Source organism: Oncorhynchus nerka, linkage group LG26, assembly GCF_034236695.1.
Source record: "Oncorhynchus nerka isolate Pitt River linkage group LG26, Oner_Uvic_2.0, whole genome shotgun sequence".
Classification (NCBI taxonomy): domain Eukaryota; kingdom Metazoa; phylum Chordata; class Actinopteri; order Salmoniformes; family Salmonidae; genus Oncorhynchus; species Oncorhynchus nerka.
The window spans coordinates 33,280,277-33,302,997 of NC_088421.1; the positions used below are offsets into that span (position 1 = coordinate 33,280,277).

At 43.7% G+C, this 22,721-nt stretch overlaps 1 protein-coding gene across 1 annotated transcript in view; it reads left to right on the forward strand.

Moving 5' to 3' along the window:
* Window positions 1-22,721, forward strand: part of baiap2l1b (BAR/IMD domain containing adaptor protein 2 like 1b) — an 82,004-nt gene that overhangs the window by 56,157 nt on the left and 3,126 nt on the right. Inside the window, 13 exon segments of the mRNA XM_065010457.1 lie at window positions 3,491-3,643; window positions 3,921-4,035; window positions 4,038-4,086; window positions 4,630-4,672; window positions 4,675-4,717; window positions 5,062-5,174; window positions 5,176-5,256; window positions 5,258-5,276; window positions 6,534-6,561; window positions 9,801-9,863; window positions 10,070-10,248; window positions 14,687-14,694; window positions 20,038-20,081. Of these exon segments, the coding sequence (XP_064866529.1) occupies window positions 3,491-3,643; window positions 3,921-4,035; window positions 4,038-4,086; window positions 4,630-4,672; window positions 4,675-4,717; window positions 5,062-5,174; window positions 5,176-5,256; window positions 5,258-5,276; window positions 6,534-6,561; window positions 9,801-9,863; window positions 10,070-10,248; window positions 14,687-14,694; window positions 20,038-20,081 (938 nt within the window).

The window sequence follows — 22,721 nt, forward strand, 5'->3', positions numbered from 1 at the left end:
AGTGCAGTAATACCTAACAATACACAATAATACACACCAATCCAACAGTGCAGTAATACCTAACAATACACAATAATACACACCAATCCAACAGTGCAGTAATACCTAACGATACACAATAATACACACCAATCCAACAGTGCAGTAATACCTAACAATACACAATAATACACACCAATCCAACAGTGCAGTAATACCTAACAATAACAATAATACACAAGTGTAGTAATACCTAATAATACACCAATCCAACAGTGCAGTAATACCTAACAATACACAATAATACACACCAATCCAACAGTGCAGTAATACCTAACCACAATAATACACACCAATCCAACAGTGCAGTAATACCTAATAATACACACCAATCCAACAGTGCAGTAATACCAATAATACACACCAATCCAACAGTGCAGTAATACCTAATAATACACAATAATACACAAATCCAACAGTGCAGTAATACCTAACAATACACAATAATAACACACCAATCAATCAACAGTGCAGTAATACCTAACAATACACAATAATACACACCAATCCAACAGTGCAGTAATAACCTAATACACACAATCCAACAGTGCAGTAATAACAATACACAATAATACCAAATCCAACAGTGCAGTAATAACCACAATAATACACCAATCCAACAGTGCAGTAATACCTAACAATACACACCAAATCCAACAGTGCAGTAATACCTAACAATACACAATAATACACACCAATCCAACAGTGCAGTAATACCTAATAATACACACCAATCCAACAGTGCAGTAATACCTAACAATACACAATAATACACACCAATCCAACAGTGCAGTAATACCTAACAATACACAATAATACACACCAATCCAACAGTGTAGTAATACCTAATAATACACACCAATCCAACAGTGCAGTAATACCTAACAATACACAATAATACACACCAATCCAACAGTGCAGTAATACCTAATAATACACACCAATCCAACAGTGCAGTAATACCTAATAATACACAATAATACACACCAATCCAACAGTGCAGTAATACCTAATAATACACACCAATCCAACAGTGCAGTAATACCTAATAATACACACCAATCCAGAATGACCCCCTATTCCAGTTATAATAAACTACTTTTGACCTGAACGAAACCCTGAATTCATTATACAGACCTGTAATTGGATGGAGACCACAACAAATTACCATAGGAAGCCTTTTCCCATTTCCTCTGACTCAAGATCTCCAATAGGGACAGGAAGCTGGTGAAAGAGTGTGTGGAGGGTAGATTACATTGAATCGTGTGTTGTCACATGGTGTTGTTACAGGTAACATACTGTGCTGTACGGCTGCAAGGTGATTTTGCAGTGTTGTGATGACGAGATGGGGATCTCACTCGTGCAGCCCTAGTCTGTCCCCCACCTTTAACTGTGTGTGTGTTATGTCAGTAGGTAAACAGCATATTGAAACGGATTGACTTTACACAGGGTTGGCTCTAGGATACTCGTACCCGCAACCCTTCGGTTGCCATCTCCCTCCCCACCAGATTCTCCTTCAAATTCAGGATTTTCACCGACGACCCTCTGGCTCCTAGCCCGCTGCTCTAACCACCAACATGACGACTTTCACTGGCCGCTCTCACTCTTGTTTACCATGACCACTGTGGGAGGGTGGGGGGTGTCCAGGGTGTAGGACAGGGTGTGTGTGTGAGAGTATATCTCTAGCCACCTGTCACATGTGCAAGTCTGTTGTTATGCCAGGTGTTTCTGGGTGAATGAGTTCCCAAGACTCATACTGCAAACTGGCTGCTATGTCACATGCAAGCAACTGAGTCAAGCTTTCTTTGATTGAAATCTTCAATGAATCAATGCTCTTTTTTTCTGTGTTCTCCTTACAGATTCATGTACCTAGATTGATTTGAGCTGCAGGGACATTGTATGATCATATGAAATGTAATCAAGATAAATACCAAGGTCCATTTAAGAGATATGGCTCAAGGACCCAATAGCATGTATGTCTTAGTTCTAATGAACTACACACACATCATCTCAATACTCATCCCAACAATAAATCCAATGATACGCTTTCCTCTGTATCTACAACAATGTCATATGTTTCAGTGCACACACTTTAAAGACCGCTATTATACTTCAGTCTACAGTAGATAAACTACTTTGGTAATTCAACACATAGTGGCATCCATTTTACACGTCTGTTGACTAGTCTTTGTTTTTGTCATTGTTGTACCAAGTATTTACAGGTTAGTGCTACCCGGGATCATTGGGACATCCCGACCCTAAACCCTAACCTTAACCCTTACCATTTTACATGTCAACTTCAATGGGGTAGGGACGTACCAACGATCCCAGATAGCAAGGATCAATATTTACATCGCAACTCACTCTGCTGTATGCTCATTGGTCTCCCATTCAGTTCCATTTCCAATCAAATCAATAGAACTGTATTGATTGTAAATATTGACAGTTGCCAGCCACAGAAACACAGTGAAAAGGAGTAGAGAGATCATAAACTTAGCCATAATGACAAAGTTATCAGAGCCATTCACACCCACATAGATCAGAGACTCTGATCCCTGACCTCTGAGTGGCCCATGTCTGTGATGGAAGATAAGACACACAAAGGAAGGTTGTGTCATTGTCTGCACGCTCTTTGTTCACTCCCACTAAACATTTTTAATTCAGCGTCAGCGATACAAACTAAATGTTTCGACTGACCTTGTTCAGATCCTGTGCCAAGTTTTTAAATGTGCCTTCAGATAAGACTCCTAGGCTGTGTTTACACAGGCAGCCCAATTCTGATCTTTTGACCAATCACATCAGATCATTGCACATCAGATCTTTTTCAGAGCTGATCCGATTGGTCAAAAGACCAGTTAGTGCCAAAAAGGCTCCCTATGTAAATGCAGCAAAAGACACACAAAACAAACTCATACAAACTCAGTGTTTCGACTGACCTTGTCCAGATCACGTGCCTAGTTTGAATGTACTTTCAGACTCCTAGACACACAGTATATCTTGCTGCTGCTCGTCCTTAACCCTCATCTATTATTCTCTGTCAGCATGTCTGCTACTGTCACCTCCCTAGCCCTCATCTATTCTTCTCTGTCAGCCATGTTAGATAATAAAACCCATTCCATTCCCTTGTACAGTATCCCTACAATACCTCTCTGTATCTCTGTCTCTACCTGCCACACAGAGATTAGAACGTCCAGCCTATATCTCTGCTCCTCTCTTCACAATGCCCTTTCACTTCCTGATACCTACGGTGCTAGGCAGCTCTGATTGGCTGAGCTATGTTTATGTGGCAAGACACGACTGTATGATTGGTCTTTGCAGTGAGGTGAGAGCATGTGATTGGTCTTTGCAGTGAGGTGAGAGCATGTGATTGGTCAGTGCAGCAAGATATTTGCGTATGATTGGTCGTTGCAGTTGAGATAACAGCATGTCATTGGCCTGTTGTATTGTGCAGTGCCTGGAGACGCTGAGGTCAGGGCAGATGGACATGCAGAAGTTCATTGCCGACGGCTGCAAGGAGGCTCTGCTGGAGGAGAAGAGACGCTTCTGCTTCCTGGTGGACAAACACTGCACCTTCTCCTATCAGATCGCTGCCTTCCACGACAAGGTATTGGAACTATGCTACAGTGCCTCCTAGGTTCTCAGTCAGTAGAAAACCTGAACATGATTTCAATCCATTAAAATGATGGGGGTTTTAAGGGGATGTGGGCTAGAGGCTAGGGGTGGAATTGGAACCAGATCGCACTGACTATTTCCATGAATTTACCATAACCACCATCTGTGTACCACGTTTATTATACAAATGTCTAGCGGGGTACCAAATCACAAATCTAAGGCTCCATTCTACAGTACTATAACTGCTGCTGTTCCTTCTCTGACCCCAGGCCAGAGACATGCTTTTCGGGAAGCTGCCCACCTGGCAGGACAAGTGTGGCGATGCCACCAACGTGCCCGAGAGCGTGATGTCTATGATTGAGGGTCTTCGCACCCCAGTGTCCATCACCCCCAGGCCTCCCCCATCTCCCAGAGACAGAGTAGGGTGAGAAGGCAGTCACTCATTCATTAACCATTTAGAAAACAATTAATTAATTAGAATATCTCATTCTGATTCAATGTGAGAGAGCGAGAGAACACAGCACAGATACCTTGTGATGACACTGGCTTCACTGATTTAATCATAATAATGAAATGGTAAAAACCTGTAATACCTGTACTACTAATATACCAATACCAGTGGGAGATTAACCACTAATGTACCACTACCAGTGGCAGGTTAACTACAAATGTACCACTACCGGTGGCAGGTTAACTACTAATGTACCACTACAAATGGCAGGTTACCTACTAATGTACCACAACCAGTGACAGGTTAACTACTAATGTACCACTACCAGTGACAGGTTAACTACTAATGTACCACTACCAGTGACAGGTTAACTACTAATGTACCACTACCAGTGGCAGGTTAACTACTAATGTACCACTACCAGTGGCAGGTTAACTACTAATGTACCAATGGCAGGTTAACTACTAACAACTGTACATTCTAGCACTCATACTATCCCCTTCCTGTGTTCCACTTCCTATGGTCAGTGGCAGGTTCAACTCCATATTCCGGGGTACAACAGTTCCACCCCAGTGGCCCCAGCACTGAAGGCTTAACAGACCAGCCCATTGGCCAGTATGTTCACCAGTGGCAGGACACACCCACCAGTGGCAAACTCAGTCACCAGAGGCAGGTTAACTGAATGAGTGGCAGGTTAACTGTAATGTGTGTTAACTGTAATGTACGTATGCGTTAACTGCTAATGTGTGGCAGGTTAACTGCTAGTGTGGCAGTTAACTGCATGTCCTCCCCAGGTTAACTGAATCGCTGGTGTTAACTACTCATGTGTGGCAGGTTAACTGTAATGTACCAGTGGCAGGTTAACTACTAACGCATGCATGGACCTGTGTTACATGCCTGTGGCAGCTAACTTAACCCTTCTCAGGTTAACTACTAATGTACCAGTGGCAGGTTAACAGACTACAGGGACAATGGAGGGGAGGAACTACTAATGAGTGGCGGTTAACTAGGTCCCAGGTCAGTGTCTGTGGCCACAGGACTCAACAACATTGTGAAGAGACCCAGGGTCCTAATGTACCATCTTCCCCCACACCTCTGGGACCAACTCTACGCTGCTCAGCTTTGACGAGGGAGACATCATCACCCTGCTCATTACCTGATGAGAGGGCAGGTTAACTCTAATGGAGAACTGGCAGGTTAACTACTAAGACCAGGCAGGTTAACTACTAATGTAAGTTAGTGGCAGGAACTACTAATGGTGATGCAGGTTAACTACAACACACTACACACACACACACACACACACACACTACTAGGGCTGGTTAACTATAATGCCAAAACTATCATATTATTTTTCAGTGGCAGGTTTTTGACAGTATTTTCTGTTTTGATTAATAAATGTTCTTTGTTTGCTCTGACTCAGTCCTGGTACCAGTGGCAGGTTAACTACTAATGTACCAGTTTAACTCTGACTCAGTCCTGGCAGTAACTCAATGTACCAGTGGCAGGTTAACTACTAACGTTACCAGTGGCAGGTTTTAACCACTAGATGGCTCTTAATGGTTAGAGCGTTGGATTAGTAACCGAAAGGTTGCAAGATCGAATCCCGAGCTGACAAGGTAAAAATCTGTCGTTCTGCTCTGAAACAGGCAGTTAACTGTTCCAGGCTGTCATTGTAAATAAGAAGTTTTCTCTGACTTGCAGTTAAATAAAGGTAGAACAAAAAATGTACCACTACCAATGGCAGGTTAACTACTAATGTATCAACGCTTAACTACTAATGTCCAATGGCAGGTTAACTACTAACAACTGTACATTCTAGCACTCATACTATCCCCTTCCTGTTTGCTCTGACTCCAGTTCCTGGTATCAGGCTTGGCCAGTATTAGCTAGGACACACGTTTGCTCTGACTGAGAGTCCTGGTATCAGGCTGTGTGTGTGTTTTGTAGTGTTTGTATGCATGTTTGCTCTGACTCAGTCCTGGTATGTGGGTGCATGCAGGACCTGTGTACATGTCTGTGTATTAACCCTTCTCGTTTGCTCTGACTCAGTCCTGGTATCAGGCTGTATTAGCTAGGGTCCGCTCTGACTCATATTCGACCAGTCCCATTGAAGCTCAGTATGTTCACTGAGGACACACCCACAACAAACTCAGTCACCAGAGAGACTGAGAGTGGCAGGTGTGTGTGTGTGTGTTTGTGTGTGTGTTTGTATGCATGTGTGTGTTCGCATGTCCTCCCCGCTGACGCTGGTGTGTGTGTTTGTATGTGGGTGCATGCATGGACCTGTGTACATGTCTGTGTATTAACCCTTCTCTCTCCAGACTACAGGGACAATGGAGGGGAGGAGTGGGCCCTAGGTCCCAGTCCTGGTATCAGGCTGTATTAGCTAGCTTTGACGTTTGCATCTGACCCTGCAGTCCTGATATCAGGCTGTATTAGCTGGAGAAAACCAGGCAGTTTGCTCTGACTCAGTCCTGGGGCTGGGCAATAGGCTATCATATTATTTTTTACATTTTTGACGGTATTTTCTGTTTTTGATGAATGAAAGTTCTAGTTTGGTTTAGGCTGTAAGACAACACATATATTCTAAATGATTTCAATGGGTCTTTCTCCATTTGTCCTTTATAGGCTGTATTCAACCTAAAATCATTTTGCTCTGATCCCTGCACTCATTTGGTATCACACTGCCACAATATTACTAGGCCTTATTTTTAACCAAATGTTTGCTTGTTCAAAACTCAGTTCTGGTATCATGGAAATAGAATGCTGTGGTTAGCTAAATAATAGCATAATAGTGTGGTCTGACTGACAGTCCTGGTATCAGGCTGTAGGAACCAAAGTGATGTTTGTTTCTGACTCAGTCTTGGTATCAGGCTGTATTAGCCAACATATTCATGCTTTGCCTATTCCTCTTTGATTTGCTCTGACTTAAGCCTCCACAGTTCTGGTATCAGGCTGTATTAGCTAGCTACGTTTGCTCTGACTCAGTTCTGTTATCAGGCTGTATTAGCTAGCAGTTTGCTCTGACTCAGTCCTGGTATCAGGCTATATTAGCTAGCTACGTTTGCTCTGACTCAGTCCTGGTATCAGGCTGTATTAGCTAGCTACGTTTGCTCTGACTCAGTTCTGGTATCAGGCTGTATTAGCTAGCTACGTTTGCTCTGACTCAGTTCTGGTATCAGGCTGTATTAGCTAGCTACGTTTGCTCTGACTCAGTCCTGGTATCAGGCTGTATTAGCTAGCTACGTTTGCTCTGACTCAGTCCTGGTATCAGGCTGTATTAGCTAGCTACGTTTGCTCTGACTCAGTTCTGGTATCAGGCTGTATTAGCTAGCTACGTTTGCCTGACTCAGTCTGGTCATTAGGCTATATTAGCTAGCTAACGTTTGCTCTGACTCAGTTCTGGTATCAGGCTAATATTAGTAATTATAGTTTGCTCTGACTCAGTCCTGGTAACAGGCTGTCATTAACTTGTTGCCTGTTTGCTCTGACTCAGTTCTGGTAAACAGGCTGTGCATTAGCTGAAGGAGTGCTACGTTTGCTCTGACTCAGTTCTGGTATCAGGCTGTATTAGCTAGCTATAAAAATGAACTTTACATACGCTATCACATTTAAAACTTCTTAGTTTGGTTCCTGTGGCTGATCAGCTCGCCACCTATAGTTTTGATAAAACTCAAACTTCTGGTATCAGGCTGAATTAGCTAGCTACGTTTGCTCTGACTCAGTTTGTAAATGCTGGTATCAGGCTGTATTAGCTAGTCTGCTAGTTAGCTCTGAGAAGCACCCCAAAAATACACTGACTCAGTACTTTCATTAGCTAGTTAGCTAAACATCACCAGCTAACTAGAAATTCCATTTTACAAACTAGCTGTTAGAGATGTAAAAACACAAACTAATATTGTAATTATAAAGCTTGTGGTATTTATATTAAAATCAAAGTGGAAACAAATCATCGTTTGTCATCAAACATTGTTGCAAAACAGGAAGGGCTGCATTGACCATGCAGACTGAACAAAGTGTCTCATGGTCAAACAGCATCAAATTTTCTGCGCTCAATACATTGAGTGAAGGAGTGGGACTTTTTCGAGGTATTTGTCGTAAACAGCATGGAGAGAGATTTAACCAGTTTTAGAGAGAGAGGGTTTTCTATGACTCAAGTAGCAGAGTAAACTATAAAAATGAACTTTGAAATGTTGCATTTTTAACAAAAAAGATGCGTATCACATTTAACAAAACCAAACATTCAAATACTGTTATAGAAGGTAAAGTAAAAACCCAAACCGTTTCGTGCATCAATACCTGCATATAGTAAAATATGGTATACCGCCCAGCCCTAACGCACACACATGCATTTATACACACACCGCCAGCTGCTGTGTGCATGTGGTAGTTCCGGTCCTGATTAGATGTTGATTTGATTGAGCTCCCCTTAACTGGACCACTCCAGGTGGAGCTGGCTGGGCGCCGTGCTCTGGGATCGTTAAGAGCTGCCTGGGAGCCGGCACACACTGGGGAATACAATCAGCACATGGCTGGAGGCAGAAAGACACAGAGGAGACAGGAGGGGAGGAGTGGGGGGAGAGGGGGAAAGAAGTAGAGAAAGGAGAAAATCACAGCCAAATGAATCTCTGATGTTTTTGCTGAATCAAGGCTCAAAATGAACTTTCTAAAGGTGTTGTATTCCTGACGTGATGCTGTACATGTTCTTTACAGATTCTACAGATGATGGACTCTTATATTGTCAAAAGCAGTGTACTAATAGGGTGGCTTTTGGGAATATGGTGGCTTTTGGGATGTTACCTAGATATGTGCCATTGATACAGTGTAGGGTTATTGTGGAGGTCCCTGCAGTGTGATGTCATTGAGTTGATGAGACACCTATCTGTCACACCTCAGCCAGAGTGATGGATCTGGGTCAGTCACCTAGCAACACACACTGATAACATCCACATGTATCCCTCCACCACCATAGTGTGATGAAGAGTGTCATGGCCAGAAATGAAATACATTTAATTAATATCCTGTGAAAACATGAATAATGAATCATATATTCATTATGTTCACAAGGCTATATGACACAAATCTATCATCTATGATTATTTGATACCCTTTGAGACAATAGACTGAGAGAATGAGAGACATGTGACTGAAATGTTGGCCTGGTTCCAGATCAGGTTAGTGAAATGTGATCACTACCTAAACCCTACAGCATGGTTCACTGTGGTGCTTTTAACAGGGAAGATGGAAGTTGATACAGTACCCCAGCCTTTATGTATTCTAGTTAAACACTGGCCACACCCAGCTGCCCATTCTGAAGCCCAGTGAACAAATGGACAAATATTAACATTTCTCACAGGGATTTGTATGGAGTCAATGATTTGTCCATTCAGAGGCCTATGATGATTATCTACCTTATTCTACCATAAATGGCCTCAGTTCTCTCTCACCACCTGTTAGACAGCTATAGAGAGGTTGATGATACAGGATCCTGAAAAGGGGATTCTATTAAGCTACTGCATGATGGAGTGGTGTGTAGAGAAGCAGGTTCCAGGGGATTGTGTACTTCAGTGTGGACGTCAATGTATTAGGAGTGTCTGAGGGTTATTCAGGGGCCTGTAGGAAAAAGCTGGGGAGATGTGAGTGTAATCACCTGCCTCTCTCTCTTTCTCTCTCTCTCTGTTTGTCTGTGTTCCAGGAGGGGATGGTTTCCATCATCCTATTGCCGGGCATATTCAGAGCCAATAGTGAATAACAACAGGTAAGGGGACCACTCAAGCAGGCAGGCGCACGCACACACACACACACACGCACACACACACACAGAGGTTTCATCCAGACTTGTTGTCTCATAGTGTTTGCTCTACTCTCCTAGTCTGATGACCTTTGCTGATCAGAATTCCCTCCTCTCTCTCCTTCATTCTTTCTCTCTTTTCTCTCTCTATCTCTCCCCCTCTCTCTCCACAGTGTGGGGGCTCCTCCCATGCGCAGTAAGAGCGTGGTGAACCTGCTCCACCAGGACACAGAGACAGATGATTCCTCCATGGTCCTCCCCCCACCTGACTACAGCGACTTCCCCAAGAGGAGTGTCCTCCCGGGCAGCAAGCAGCACTCGCCCCCTCTCCCTCCTCCTCTTTGTACACACGGTCAGTCAGAGCTATACAGTTACTAGCTACCTGCCCAGAGCTGATACTTAGTACTATACAGTTACTAGCTACCTGCCCAGAGCTGATACTTAGTACTATACAGTTACTAGCTACCTGACCAGATCTGATACTTAGTACTATACAGTTACTAGCTACCTGCCCAGAGCTGATACTTAGTACTATACAGTTACTAGCTACCTGCCCAGAGCTGATACTTAGTACTATACAGTTACTAGCTACCTGACAGTTACTAGCTACCTGCCCAGAGCTGATACTTAGTACTATACAGTTACTAGCTACCTGACCAGATCTGATACTTAGTACTATACAGTTACATGCTACCTGACCAGAGCTGATACATAGTACTATATAGTTACTAGCTACCTGACCAGAACTGATACTTAGTACTATACAGTTAATAGCTACCTGACCAGAGCTGATACTTAGTACTATACAGTTACTAGCTACCTGACCAGAGCTGATACTTAGTACTATACAGTTACTAGCTACCTGCCCAGAGCTGATACTTAGTACTATACAGTTACTAGCTACCTGCCCAGAGCTGATACTTAGTACTATACAGTTACTAGCTACCTGACCAGATCTGATACTTAGTACTATACAGTTACTTGCTACCTGACCAGAGCTGATACTTGGTACTATACAGTTACTTGCTACCTGACCAGAGCTGATACTTTGTACTATACAGTTACTTGCTACCTGACCAGAGCTGATACTTAGTACTATACAGTTGACCAGAGCTGATACTAGCTTACTTGCTACCTGACCAGAGCTGATACTTAGTACTATACCAGGTTACTAGCTACCTGACCAGAGCTGATACTTAGCTAGTGACTGTATAGTACTACTTGCTACCTGACCAGAGCTGATACTACTATACTGACCAGAGCTGATACTTAGTACTATACAGTTACTAGCTACCTGACCAGATCTGATACTTAGTACTATACAGTTACTAACTACCTGCCAGATCTGAGAGCTGATACTTAGTACTATACAGTTACTAGCTACCTGACCAGAGCTGATACTTAGTACTATACAGTTACTTGCTACCTGACCAGAGCTGATACATAGTACTAGTGACTATACCTGCCCAGTACTACTATACAGTTACTACCTGACCAGAGCTGATACTTAGTACTATACAGTTACTAGCTACCTGACCAGATCTGATACTTAGTACTATACAGTTACTAACTACCTGCCCAGAGCTGATACTTAGTACTATACAGTTACTAGCTACCTGACCAGATCTGATACTTAGTACTATACAGTTACTTGCTACCTGACCAGAGCTGATACTTAGTACTATACAGTTACTAGCTACCTGACCAGAGCTGATACTTAGTACTATACAGTTACTAGCTACCTGACCAGAGCTGATACTTAGTACTATACAGTTACTAGCTACCTGACCAGAGCTGATAGCTAGTGACTGTATAGTACTAAGTACCTGACCAGAGCTGATACTTAGTACTATACAGTTACTAGCTACCTGACCAGATCTGATACTTAGTACTATACAGTTACTAGCTACCTGCCCAGAGCTGATACTTAGTACTATACAGTTACTAGCTACCTGACCAGAGAGCTGATACTTAGTACTAATACATACTTAGTTACTTGCTACCTGACCAGAGCTGATACTTTGTACTATACAGTTACTAGCTACCTGACCAGAGCTGATACTTAGACAGGAGGCGATACTATAACAGTTACTAGCTACCTGACCAGAGCTGATACTTAGTACTATACGGTTACTAGCTACCTGACCAGAGCTGATAGCTAGTGACTGTATAGTACTAAGTACCTGACCAGAGCTGATAGCTAGTGACTGTATAGTACTAAGTACCTGACCAGAGCTGATAGCTAGTGACTGTATAGTACTAAGTACCTGACCTTATCTGCGGTTCTGGATCATTTCAGTCCTTCTCCATTGTCAGTTGTGTAAACAGGAGAGTTGGCTGATGTTTACATGTGCTTCCTGTCTGCACATAATATGTTTATTTTAATAACACCTATATAACACCGTAACAATACTTAATAAACAATTAATAACAGCACTTACTGATTACAAGCCACATCAAACCATTAGCACATCCTAATTCCCTAAAAGTTGTCTATACAGTATTTGATGCCTCCTCATATTTGTGAAACCTGTATTGGATAGGATAAGATTTTACTGTATGGTACAGTATAACAGATCATAGCATTGTATAAGACCATGGATAAGAGGATTTCCCCTTGAGCCAGTATAGTAATACAGTATAGTATTTTAATACAGTATAGTTATATAGTATAGTATTTTAATACAGTATAGTATAGTAATATAGTATAGTAATATAGTAATACAGTATATTAATACATTCCCGGACTGTTGGACACCCTTGCGTCTGGGAGCCTCTGTCCCACTAAGGGGCTGCGGTAGAGTAGGACAGGGCTGGGCCTAGCCTGGAGGTTGTTTAAGCTAAAATACAGTAGTTTTGAATGACAGAGAAGTGTTGGCAATACCTGCAGGTGTAAAGTAGTTACAATGCATTGTGGGTCACGCCATGCGTGTCTAATGCTCAACCTACACTCTAGCAATGCTCTCAACTAACTCTTGCTTTTGCATGTATTCAAAGCCATCAGTCAAAGTTGTGGGTTTTCAAAGTGCAAAGGCCAATCCGAGGTTGTTTGTGCTTCCCGATCCTGGCTGAATGGAAATTTATGGTAAGAAGCCTAAACACCTGCTGGCGTTGGTTTGGCTGAAGGCATACAAACAGAGAGACTCTGTCTCCTGTTTAAACTTGTGCAAGCTATAACATGTACATGTGTGTATTTATGAGGATGAGAAGATAACTCTGGTCAAACAACTCCTGTTTTCCTTGTGCAAAATGCTACAGAGAACCAAGCAAGCAGTGAAAGTCCAAGTTAATGTAAAGATATGCAGGATCCCTCCATGCCATTTCACTAAAGCAGAAACAGCTATTGAAGCCAGACTCCTTAAACCCCCTAAAAGACATGGAGAAGCTCTCCATTGTGTTCAGTTGGTCCTGGGGCCGCCAGTTCCTCTTCGATGTGACATGTGATTTAACCCTCGCTACCCTGGCTCTCCTTTTAGTGTAATGTCAGCACCCAGAATCACATCTCCCACTACTCCATGATGTCCGTCACAAGAGACTACTTTTAGTGTAATGTCAGCACCCAGAATCACATCTCCCACTACTCCATGATGTCCTTCATAAGAGACTACTTTTAGTGTAATGTCAGCACCCAGAATCACATCTCAGCACCCAGAATCACATCTCCCACTACTCCATGACGTCCACTACTCCATGATGTCCGTCACAAGAGACTACTTTTAGTGTAATGTCAGCACCCAGAATCACATCTCCCTCCCACTACTCCATGATGTCCATGAGACTACTTTTAGTGTGTCAGCACCCAGAATCACATCTCCCACTACTCCATGATGTCCGTCACTAATGAGACTACTTTTAGTGTAATGTCAGCACCCAGAATCACATCTCCCACTACTCCATGATGTCCGTCACAAGAGACTACTTTTAGTGTAATGTCAGCACCCAGAATCACATCTCCCACTACTCCATGACGTCCGTCAGCACCCAGAATCACATCTCCCACTACTCCATGACGTCCGTCACAAGAGACTACTTTTAGTGTAATGTCAGCACCCAGAATCACATCTCCCACTACTCCATGACGTCCGTCACAAGAGACTACTTTTAGTGTAATGTCAGCACCCAGAATCACATCTCCCACTACTCCATGATGTCCGTCAGCACCCAGAATCACATCTCCCACTACTCCATGATGTCCGTCAAGAGACTACAGAATGTCAGCACCCAGAATCACATCTCCCACTACTCCATGACGTCCGTCACCAGAGACTACTTTTAGTGTAATGTCAGCACCCAGAATCACATCTCCCACTACTCCATGACGTCCGTCAGCACCCAGAATCACATCTCCCACTACTCCATGACGTCCGTCACAAGAGACTACTTGAGTGTAATGTCAGCACCCAGAATCACATCTCCCACTACTCCATGACGTCCGTCACAAGAGACTACTTTTAGTGTAATGTCAGCACCCAGAATCACATCTCCCACTACTCCATGATGTCGTCCGTCAGCACCCAGAATCACATCTCCCACTACTCCATGACGTCCGTCAGCACCCAGAATCACATCTCCCACTACTCCATGACGTCCGTCACAAGAGACTACTTGAGTGTAATTAGCTGTACCTACAGGCTGGAAATCCCGTTCATCACAAACACATAGAAATAGCGACAGGAGGCAGCTGCTGCCCTCGTGGCTGTACAGGTCAGTGGTGACCCAGAGAGGGCAGGTTGTGGTTTGTGATGTTTGGCCCTCCTGTGTGAGAGGTTGAATGGAGAAGTCTGGGAAAGACCATACAGTTCTCAACTTCTCTTTTCTTTCACTGCGGTTAAATATTCATTAGGCTACACTCTGCTGTGTCCCGAGTCCAGCCGTGTGTGTGTGCACGTGCGCTGTGTGTGGGTGTGTGTGGCCATTATTATGCCTGGCTATCAGTGTACACTGAGTGTACAAAACATTGAGAACATCTTCCTAATATTTTGCCCTCAGAACAGCCACAATTCGTCTGGCCATGGACGCTACAAGGTGTTGAAAGCGTTCCACAGGAATGCTGGTCCATGTTGACTCTGAAGCTTCCCACAGATTTTTTTTGGTCAAGTTTCCTGGATGTCCTTTGGGTGGTGGACCATTCTTGATACACACAGGAAACTGTTGAGCGTGAAAAACCCAGCAGCGCTGCAGTTCTTAACACAAACCATTGCGCCTGGCACCTACTACCATAACCTGTTCATAGGCACTTAAATTTTCTTGTCTTGCCCATTCACCCTCTGAATGACACATATACAATCTATGTCTCAATTGTCTCAAGGCTTAAAAATCCTTCTTTAACCTGTCTCCTCCCCTTCATCTACACTAATTGAAGTGGATTTAACAGGTGACATCAATGAGGGATCATATCTTTCACCTGGTCAGTCTGTCCTGGAAATGTTCATAATGTTTTGTACACTCCGTGTACATACATCTGGTGGCACGGCTCCGGCCCAGCCCTCCATTGGATTCCACTCTGGGTGAACCTGACACCTGGAACCTGACACTCTCTCTCTCTCTTTCTCTTTCTCTCTCTGCTTCTCCCCTCTCTCTCCCTGTCTGACTTCCCTGTCTGACTTCCCTCTCTCTTTCAATGTCTCTCCCTCTTTTTTTTTCTCTTCAACTTTCTCTCTGTCTCTTTCATTGTTTCTCTGTCCCCCAATCCATGCCCTACCTCCCTCTGTCTCGGCCCCTCTTTCTCTCTCCCTCTGTCTCTCTGCCCTGGCCCCCCATCTCTCTCCCTCTTTCTCTCTCCCTCTGTCTCTCTGGCCCGGCCCCCATCTCTCTCCCTCTCTGTCCCAGCCCCCATCTCTCTCCCTGTCTCTCTGGCCCAACCCCTCATCTCTATCCCTCTCTGTCCCAGCCCACCATCTCTCTCCCTGTCTCTCTGGCCCGGCCCCCATCTCTCTCCCTCTGTCTCTCTGTCCCAGCCCCCATCTCTCTCCCTCTGTCTCTCTGTCCCAGCCCCCATCTCTCTCCCTCTGTCTCTCTGTCCCAGCCCCCCATCTCTCTCCCTCTCTCTCTGTCCCAGCCCCCCATCTCTCTCCCAGTGTGTGATTCTGATTCTAGTAGGTACTTATCCTCCATTCATGCTGTATGAGTCAGCCAGACAGACAATCAGTTCCGGAACATCGATAGTAACATGTTTTACCAATGAAACACATTGTATTTAACAGTGCTGGACTACACCAGCCTGCTCTGCTCCCATTCATCAAACAACACACAGAGATAGAGCAGGGGTTGAGGTGGTGGACACTGCTCTGGGATGCTCCCAAACCGCACCATATTCCCTATATAGTCCACTACATTTGACCAGTGCTCGGGTCAAAAGTAGTGCACTAGATAGGGAATAGGGGGCCATTTAGGACAAAGCCCCACTCTGTGGAGATGGGGAATCTATCTATGAGTCATGTGTTCAGTTATACTGTGAGAGGTGGGGTGAGTGTAGGTGAACACACAGGATGAGGTTTGTGTAGTAGGCAGGGTTGTGCACAAACCCCTCGCTTGAAATATTTTCATAATTCATATCTCAAAATTCATAACATACCAAATGCCTCTGTAGCTCAAATTGTAAGCCAGCTAGTTACAGTGCTTCCTGAAGACATTGTTGTATTGTTTTATTGAACCTTTATTTAACTAGGCAAGTTAGTTTAGAACAAGTTATTATTTACAATGACGGCCTACCCCGGCCATACCCAGACGACGATGGGCCAATTGTGCACCGCCCTATGGGACTCCCAATCACGTCTGGATGTGATACAGCCAGGAATCGAACCAGGGATTGTAGTGACGCCTCTTGCACTGAGATGCAGTGCCTTAGACCGCTGCGCCACTCACTGGGTGGGGGTGTGGGTAGGTGAAGACTGGGTGGGGTGTGGGTAGGTGAAGACTGGGGGTGGGGTGTGGGTAGGTGAGACTGGGTGGGGTGTGGGTAGGTGTAGACTGGGGGTGGGGTGTGGGTAGGTGAAGACTGGGGGTGGGGTGTGGGTAGGTGAAGACTGGGTGGGGGTGTGGGTAGGTGAAGACTGGGTGGGGGTGTGGGTGTGGGTAGGTGAAGACTGGGTGGGGTGTGGGTAGGTGAGACTGGGTGGGGGTGTGGGGTGTGGGTAGGTGAAGACTGGGTGGGGGTGTGGGTAGGTGAAGACTGGGTGGGGGTGGGGGGTAGGTGAATAGCATGCTGTGAATGTTTTTCCATACAATGAAAAGAATAACTAGCTGTGTAGGTGAGTCTGAACAACACTTCCTGTTTCTCTCTGTGTGTAGGTGAGTCTGAACAACACTTCCTGTTTCTCTCTGTGTGTAGGTGAGAGCACGACAAGTGGAGTAACTCTGTGTATGTAGGTGTGTGTGTCGTGACTGGACTGTGTGTAGGTGTGTATGCGACAAGAGATTGTTGTGTGTGTGTGTATATGACACACACCTCCAGGGCTGTCTTTGAAGGAGGCTGGGATGGTATAGTGGTGAGTCATTCATTCCAGACTACCAGCCATGTATAGCTCTATCCTTGTGAATGGGATTATAGTTACTTCATAACTGGGATCACTCACTTCTCTTCATCTCATTTGGGACACGACTAGGTCTGTTTGTCATGTTTAATACTGATAATGTGGTCATTTAACAGACGCTAAACACATTCAGTATATGTGGCCCCTGCAGGAATCAAACCCACAACTCTGCTGTTACAAACTCCAGGACCCAGGTCTTTATTGTGCTGGTATGACCAGTGCCATAAGGGAGAAGTCTTTTCCCCATTCATCAGATTTGTCTGCAGGGAGCGAATGAGGGGAGGGAATTAGAAGGAGAAGAGGGTGGGATAGAGGGAGGGGTGGGGGTTACACAGGAATGCTCTGTCACCATGAGAAAAATGCTTCCTTGCTGGTTCTGCCCTTTGTGTAGAAAGTGAGGCAGATGAATACAGAGAAACGGATTAAAGACACAGAAAGAGAAGAGACTGACGTAGCGAGAGCAGAGGTACTACAGGAATGTATCAGAAAGTATCGAGAGAAATGACGTGTGTCTGTGTGTGTGTGTGTGCTGACACCCTGCACTCAGTCTGATTAGGACTAGGATTAAAACTACACATCTGTCCAGGATGTCAAGAGGATGTTAGGACAGCAGTCACTAAGGTCAATGTGTGTCTGGCTACATCTGCCTGCCTACCCCTCTCTAGTTGTTCTGTAGGCTCAATGCTGTCCTCTACTGGTGGCATCCCAGCACTACAGCTGTGAGAGACTACCAGTGATGCGTGGGTCAGCAGTTTGTTCACCTACCCGAATTGCTAGTAACCCATCCGCAACCTCCTGACTATATGTGATAAAGTGAAAATCTGAGGCCCACACTCAATCCTAACCCGCAAATATAGAAAATGTGAGGAACAATTCTTTGACTGGCCTTTTTGAATAGGCCTATGTTTCTGCTTATAATTTCGGACATTTTGGTAGGCTGTTTGTCAAGTTGTCTATAATTAAATACATGCAGCTTCTCTTCTGTCAGTAGTTGTTGCCCTAGAAGACTAAATAAACCCTTGCTCACCAGAATGTCATAAATCAATAGAATGAAGGCTTCAATTTAGTTGACAGGGGAAAGTTACTTCTCTTGCAAAGCGAAGACATTTAGGGACCGGGGGAAAAATGCAATATCTCCAGTTTTAAGAAAATTGAAAGCTGTTATAAAGACCCAACGTTTTTTTAAATAAGATTTCAGTTCAGCTTGGGTGCATATTTTATGTGGTTGAAATACTACCTGCTTTTATGATGCTGTACATTTGCTGTATCATTTCACTGTAAGAAATGCTTAATTCTATGAGTTGATATTAAAGCTATGTGAGAGGTTATAGACCTACACTCTGTTCAGATTTCACTTATACTACTATTCTATCTAACCCATCTTGAACGGTACAGTTCCCAAGATGTGCAATTTTGAAGTCCCTGTGTTGTGACTGTGACCTCAGTCATCACACATCTTTCCCCAACATTAGACTACTGTTCTGGCCTGCTGTTCTTTCACAGCATTTCTCTTATTGAATTCAACTCTGACATTGTCCTTTTGGTCTCAGAATTCTACAAAAATGATACATTTATGGATTTTTAATGCATTGTTTTCTCTTTATTCAACCCACCCAATATTGAATGACCCTAAACCCACCCCTCCCCGCCAATACAACTACAGGGATTGCAGGTTATGAGTCAACCCACCCATCTCTACACAGTACAATAGGACAGTGTTTCCCCATCCTGGTCTTGGGATACACTGTCCCTTCCAGAAGAGCCATTTTCCAGTGTCAGTGTTCTGAGGTGCTGAAGCATTCTCCTCTCCAGACCTGGGTTCAACACCTATCTATTGAGAGGACCTGTTGCAATGGAACCGACATAAACGTCTCAATAGTCTAGTTGCGAACCACACCATTTGTCACTCCAGGCAGACTCCAGCATTCACTCAAAGTATTTGAAAGATTTGAAATAGCATTTGAACCCAGGTCGTCTCTGTTTGTCAGTCACAACACTCACCAGTCTGCCCTACAAAACCTGTCTGAGGAGGGGTGGTCTGTGGTGTGGTCTCCATGGGCAACACATGCAAAAAGTCCCAGAAATGTGGTACATTTGGTATGGAAATTATATTTTTGCATGTAAATGAATCATTGTTGGTTTGGATTCCATCATGGAGAGTGAATGAATCATTGTTGGGTTGGATTCCATCATGGAGAGTGAATGAATCATTGTTGGGTTGGATTCCATCATGGAGAGTGAATGAATCATTGTTGGGTTGGATTCCATCATGGAGAGTGAATGAATCATTGTTGGGTTGGATTCCATCATGGAGAGTGAATGAATCATTGTTGGGTTGGATTCCATCATGGAGAGTGAATGAATCATTGTTGGGTTGGATTCCATCATGGAGAGTGAATCAATCATTGTTGGGTTGGATTCCATCATGGAGAGTGAATGAATCATTGTTGGGTTGGATTCCATCATGGAGAGTGAATGAATCATTGTTGGGTTGGATTCCATCATGGAGAGTGAATGAATTATTGTTGGGTTGGATTCCATCATGGAGAGTGAATGGGTCTTGTGACTTACAATATATCTGGTCTAATGTCTCTTGGGTTTGTTTACAGGGAACCCAACTGAATGGGTTTGGGAAGACGCCTCTTTTCCTCGGGTAAGTCATGCATCATGAAGATAATATTAACACATCTATCTTAAACTCACAATAGCGTGTGGACATGCAATCTTTCTTTCAAATAGTCAGTCATATACTCTACCCACAGTGTAGTCCACATACAGAGCGCAAGGGTTCTATTTTTGGCGCTAAGGAGGCGCAAGTGTCAAATGCACGTTAATTTGCAATTTCGTCATGTAAAAGCAGGTACACTGGCATTTTCCAGCCCTAACGCCAAGTTCAGCAATTTACCTGTCTACCATCAGCTCCCTTGCACTGAAGTGGGAGGGGTTACAATTTTAGAGGTGTGTCCTTAAAAACAAGTGCAAAAGTGATAATTTTCATATAGCACTAATAGGAAGTTTTAAGATCCCCAAAAAGCAGGTCTTAACAGTAACGCAGATGATAATGGCAGGGATTTTGAGAGTGGAAGCACAGCCTATCCAACCATGACACACTGAGTGGAAGCACAGCCTATCCAACCATGACACAGTGGAAGCACAGCCTATCCAACCATGACACACAGAGTGGAAGCACAGCCTATCCAACCATGACACAGAGAGTGGAAGCACAGCCTATCCAACCATGACACACAGAGTGGAAGCACAGCCTATCTAACCATGACACAGAGAGTGGAAGCACAGCCTATCCAACCATGACACACAGCCTATCCAACCATGACACAGAGTGGAAGCACAGCCTATCTAACCATGACACAGAGAGTGGAAGCACAGCCTATCCAACCATGACACAGAGAGTAGAAGCGCAGCCTATCCAACCATGACACACAGAGTGGAAGCACAGCCTATCCAACCATGACACACAGAGTGGAAGCACAGCCTATCCAACCATGACACACAGAGAGTGGAAGCACAGCCTATCCAACCATGACACAGAGAGTGGAAGCACAGCCTATCCAACCATGACACACAGAGTGGAAGCACAGCCTATCCAACCATGACACACAGAGAGTGGAAGCACAGCCTATCCAACCATGACACAGAGAGCCCATGGAAGGAGAGATGTGCCTTTTGTGCCGGTGAATCTCGTGTTTAGAAACGTAAAAAAACGATTGCTTTAATTTAATTAAAAACCAAGCATATCGTCCCCTCCCCTTAATCAACGCTGGAATACCAGCATCACATAGGTGTGTCTTTTATCCTGGCAATTACCCAAAAGTAGCCTATGAATAAAGAGGTTTTAAATGGTCTACTGAGAGGGCTTTGACATTTTATGCCCTCATGCTTTTTTATTATTCACAATTCACATATCTGCATTTCGACTTGTTCAGATGGCTATCCATCCAGTTTCAAAGAACGCCCCCTTGTCCGATTACCAAAGACACACTCCAAACTATTTAGTCGTCCTATAATGCAATATCAACAAGTGGATCTTTAAAAAAAATCTGCCTCGCACATAAGCAACGATACGATTGACAGGAGCCTAATATTTTGTATAGACGTGCGAATGTTATGCGTAAAGATATTTAGGGCTACGTGTGCAAACAGTGCCATGGAACGAGAGAAGCGATTTATATGTTTCTGACCCAATATTATTTAGAAATATTGTTTTTGATTTAAAAAACAACTGTATAGTGTTTTGTTTAATCTGATTCTAAACCAAACGTATTAAAGAGATTCACCAAGCTGTAATGTAATCTCCTCCAGAAGTAATTATTTAGTATGAGAGGGCCATAAACAATAACTAGTAATACTGCAGACTCTAAGTAAGGTTCAAATCTCCCCTTTCTGGTAAATGTAGTTATAAATTGCTGAGGTGTAGTCACTTCTCAGTCCACAAGCTCAATTACACAGTTCAAATATGATACAAATATGAAATATTTAATGTGATGTATTTCCTATTCAACAAAACGGTATGAATAAGGCTTGAAATGACTTATATGCTTTCTAAATATAGTATTGTCAATTTATCAACGACTAAGATTTCCTTATAACTGTAAAATACATATTTCAATCTATGGTGTCCACATATCCATTTATAAATGTCGGTTGGAACCGGTACCAGAACCACTCAGGTCCCCAAAACAGGGGACTCTACATCTATTATAACAAATTGTTTAATTTTATACACTGTCTTTTTAGGCCTTATCAATAGCCTGGTGAATTTAATCTTTGGTATGTCCATGTCCAGACTGCAATTAACAGCAGGCCTAGCCCCTATATTAAATGGCCTAGCCCCTATATTAAATGGCCTAGCCCCTATATTAAATGGCCTAGCCCCTATATTAAATGGCCTAGCCCCTATATTAAATGGCCTAGCCCCTATATTAAATGGCCTAGCCCCTATATTAAATGGCCTAGCCCCTATATTAAATGGCCTAGCCCCTATATTAAATGGCCTAGCCCCTATATTAAATGGCCTAGCCCCTATATTAAATGGCCTAGCCCCTATATTAAATGGCCTAGCCCCTATATTAAATGGCCTAGTCCCTATATTAAATGGCCTAGCCCCTATATTAAATGGCCTAGCCCCTATATTAAATGGCCTAGCCCCTTTATTAAATGGCCTAGCCCCTTTATTAAATGGCCTAGCCCCTATATTAAATGGCCTAGCCCCTATATTAAATGGCCTAGCCCCTATATGAAATGGCCTAGCCCCTATATGAAATGGCCTAGCCCC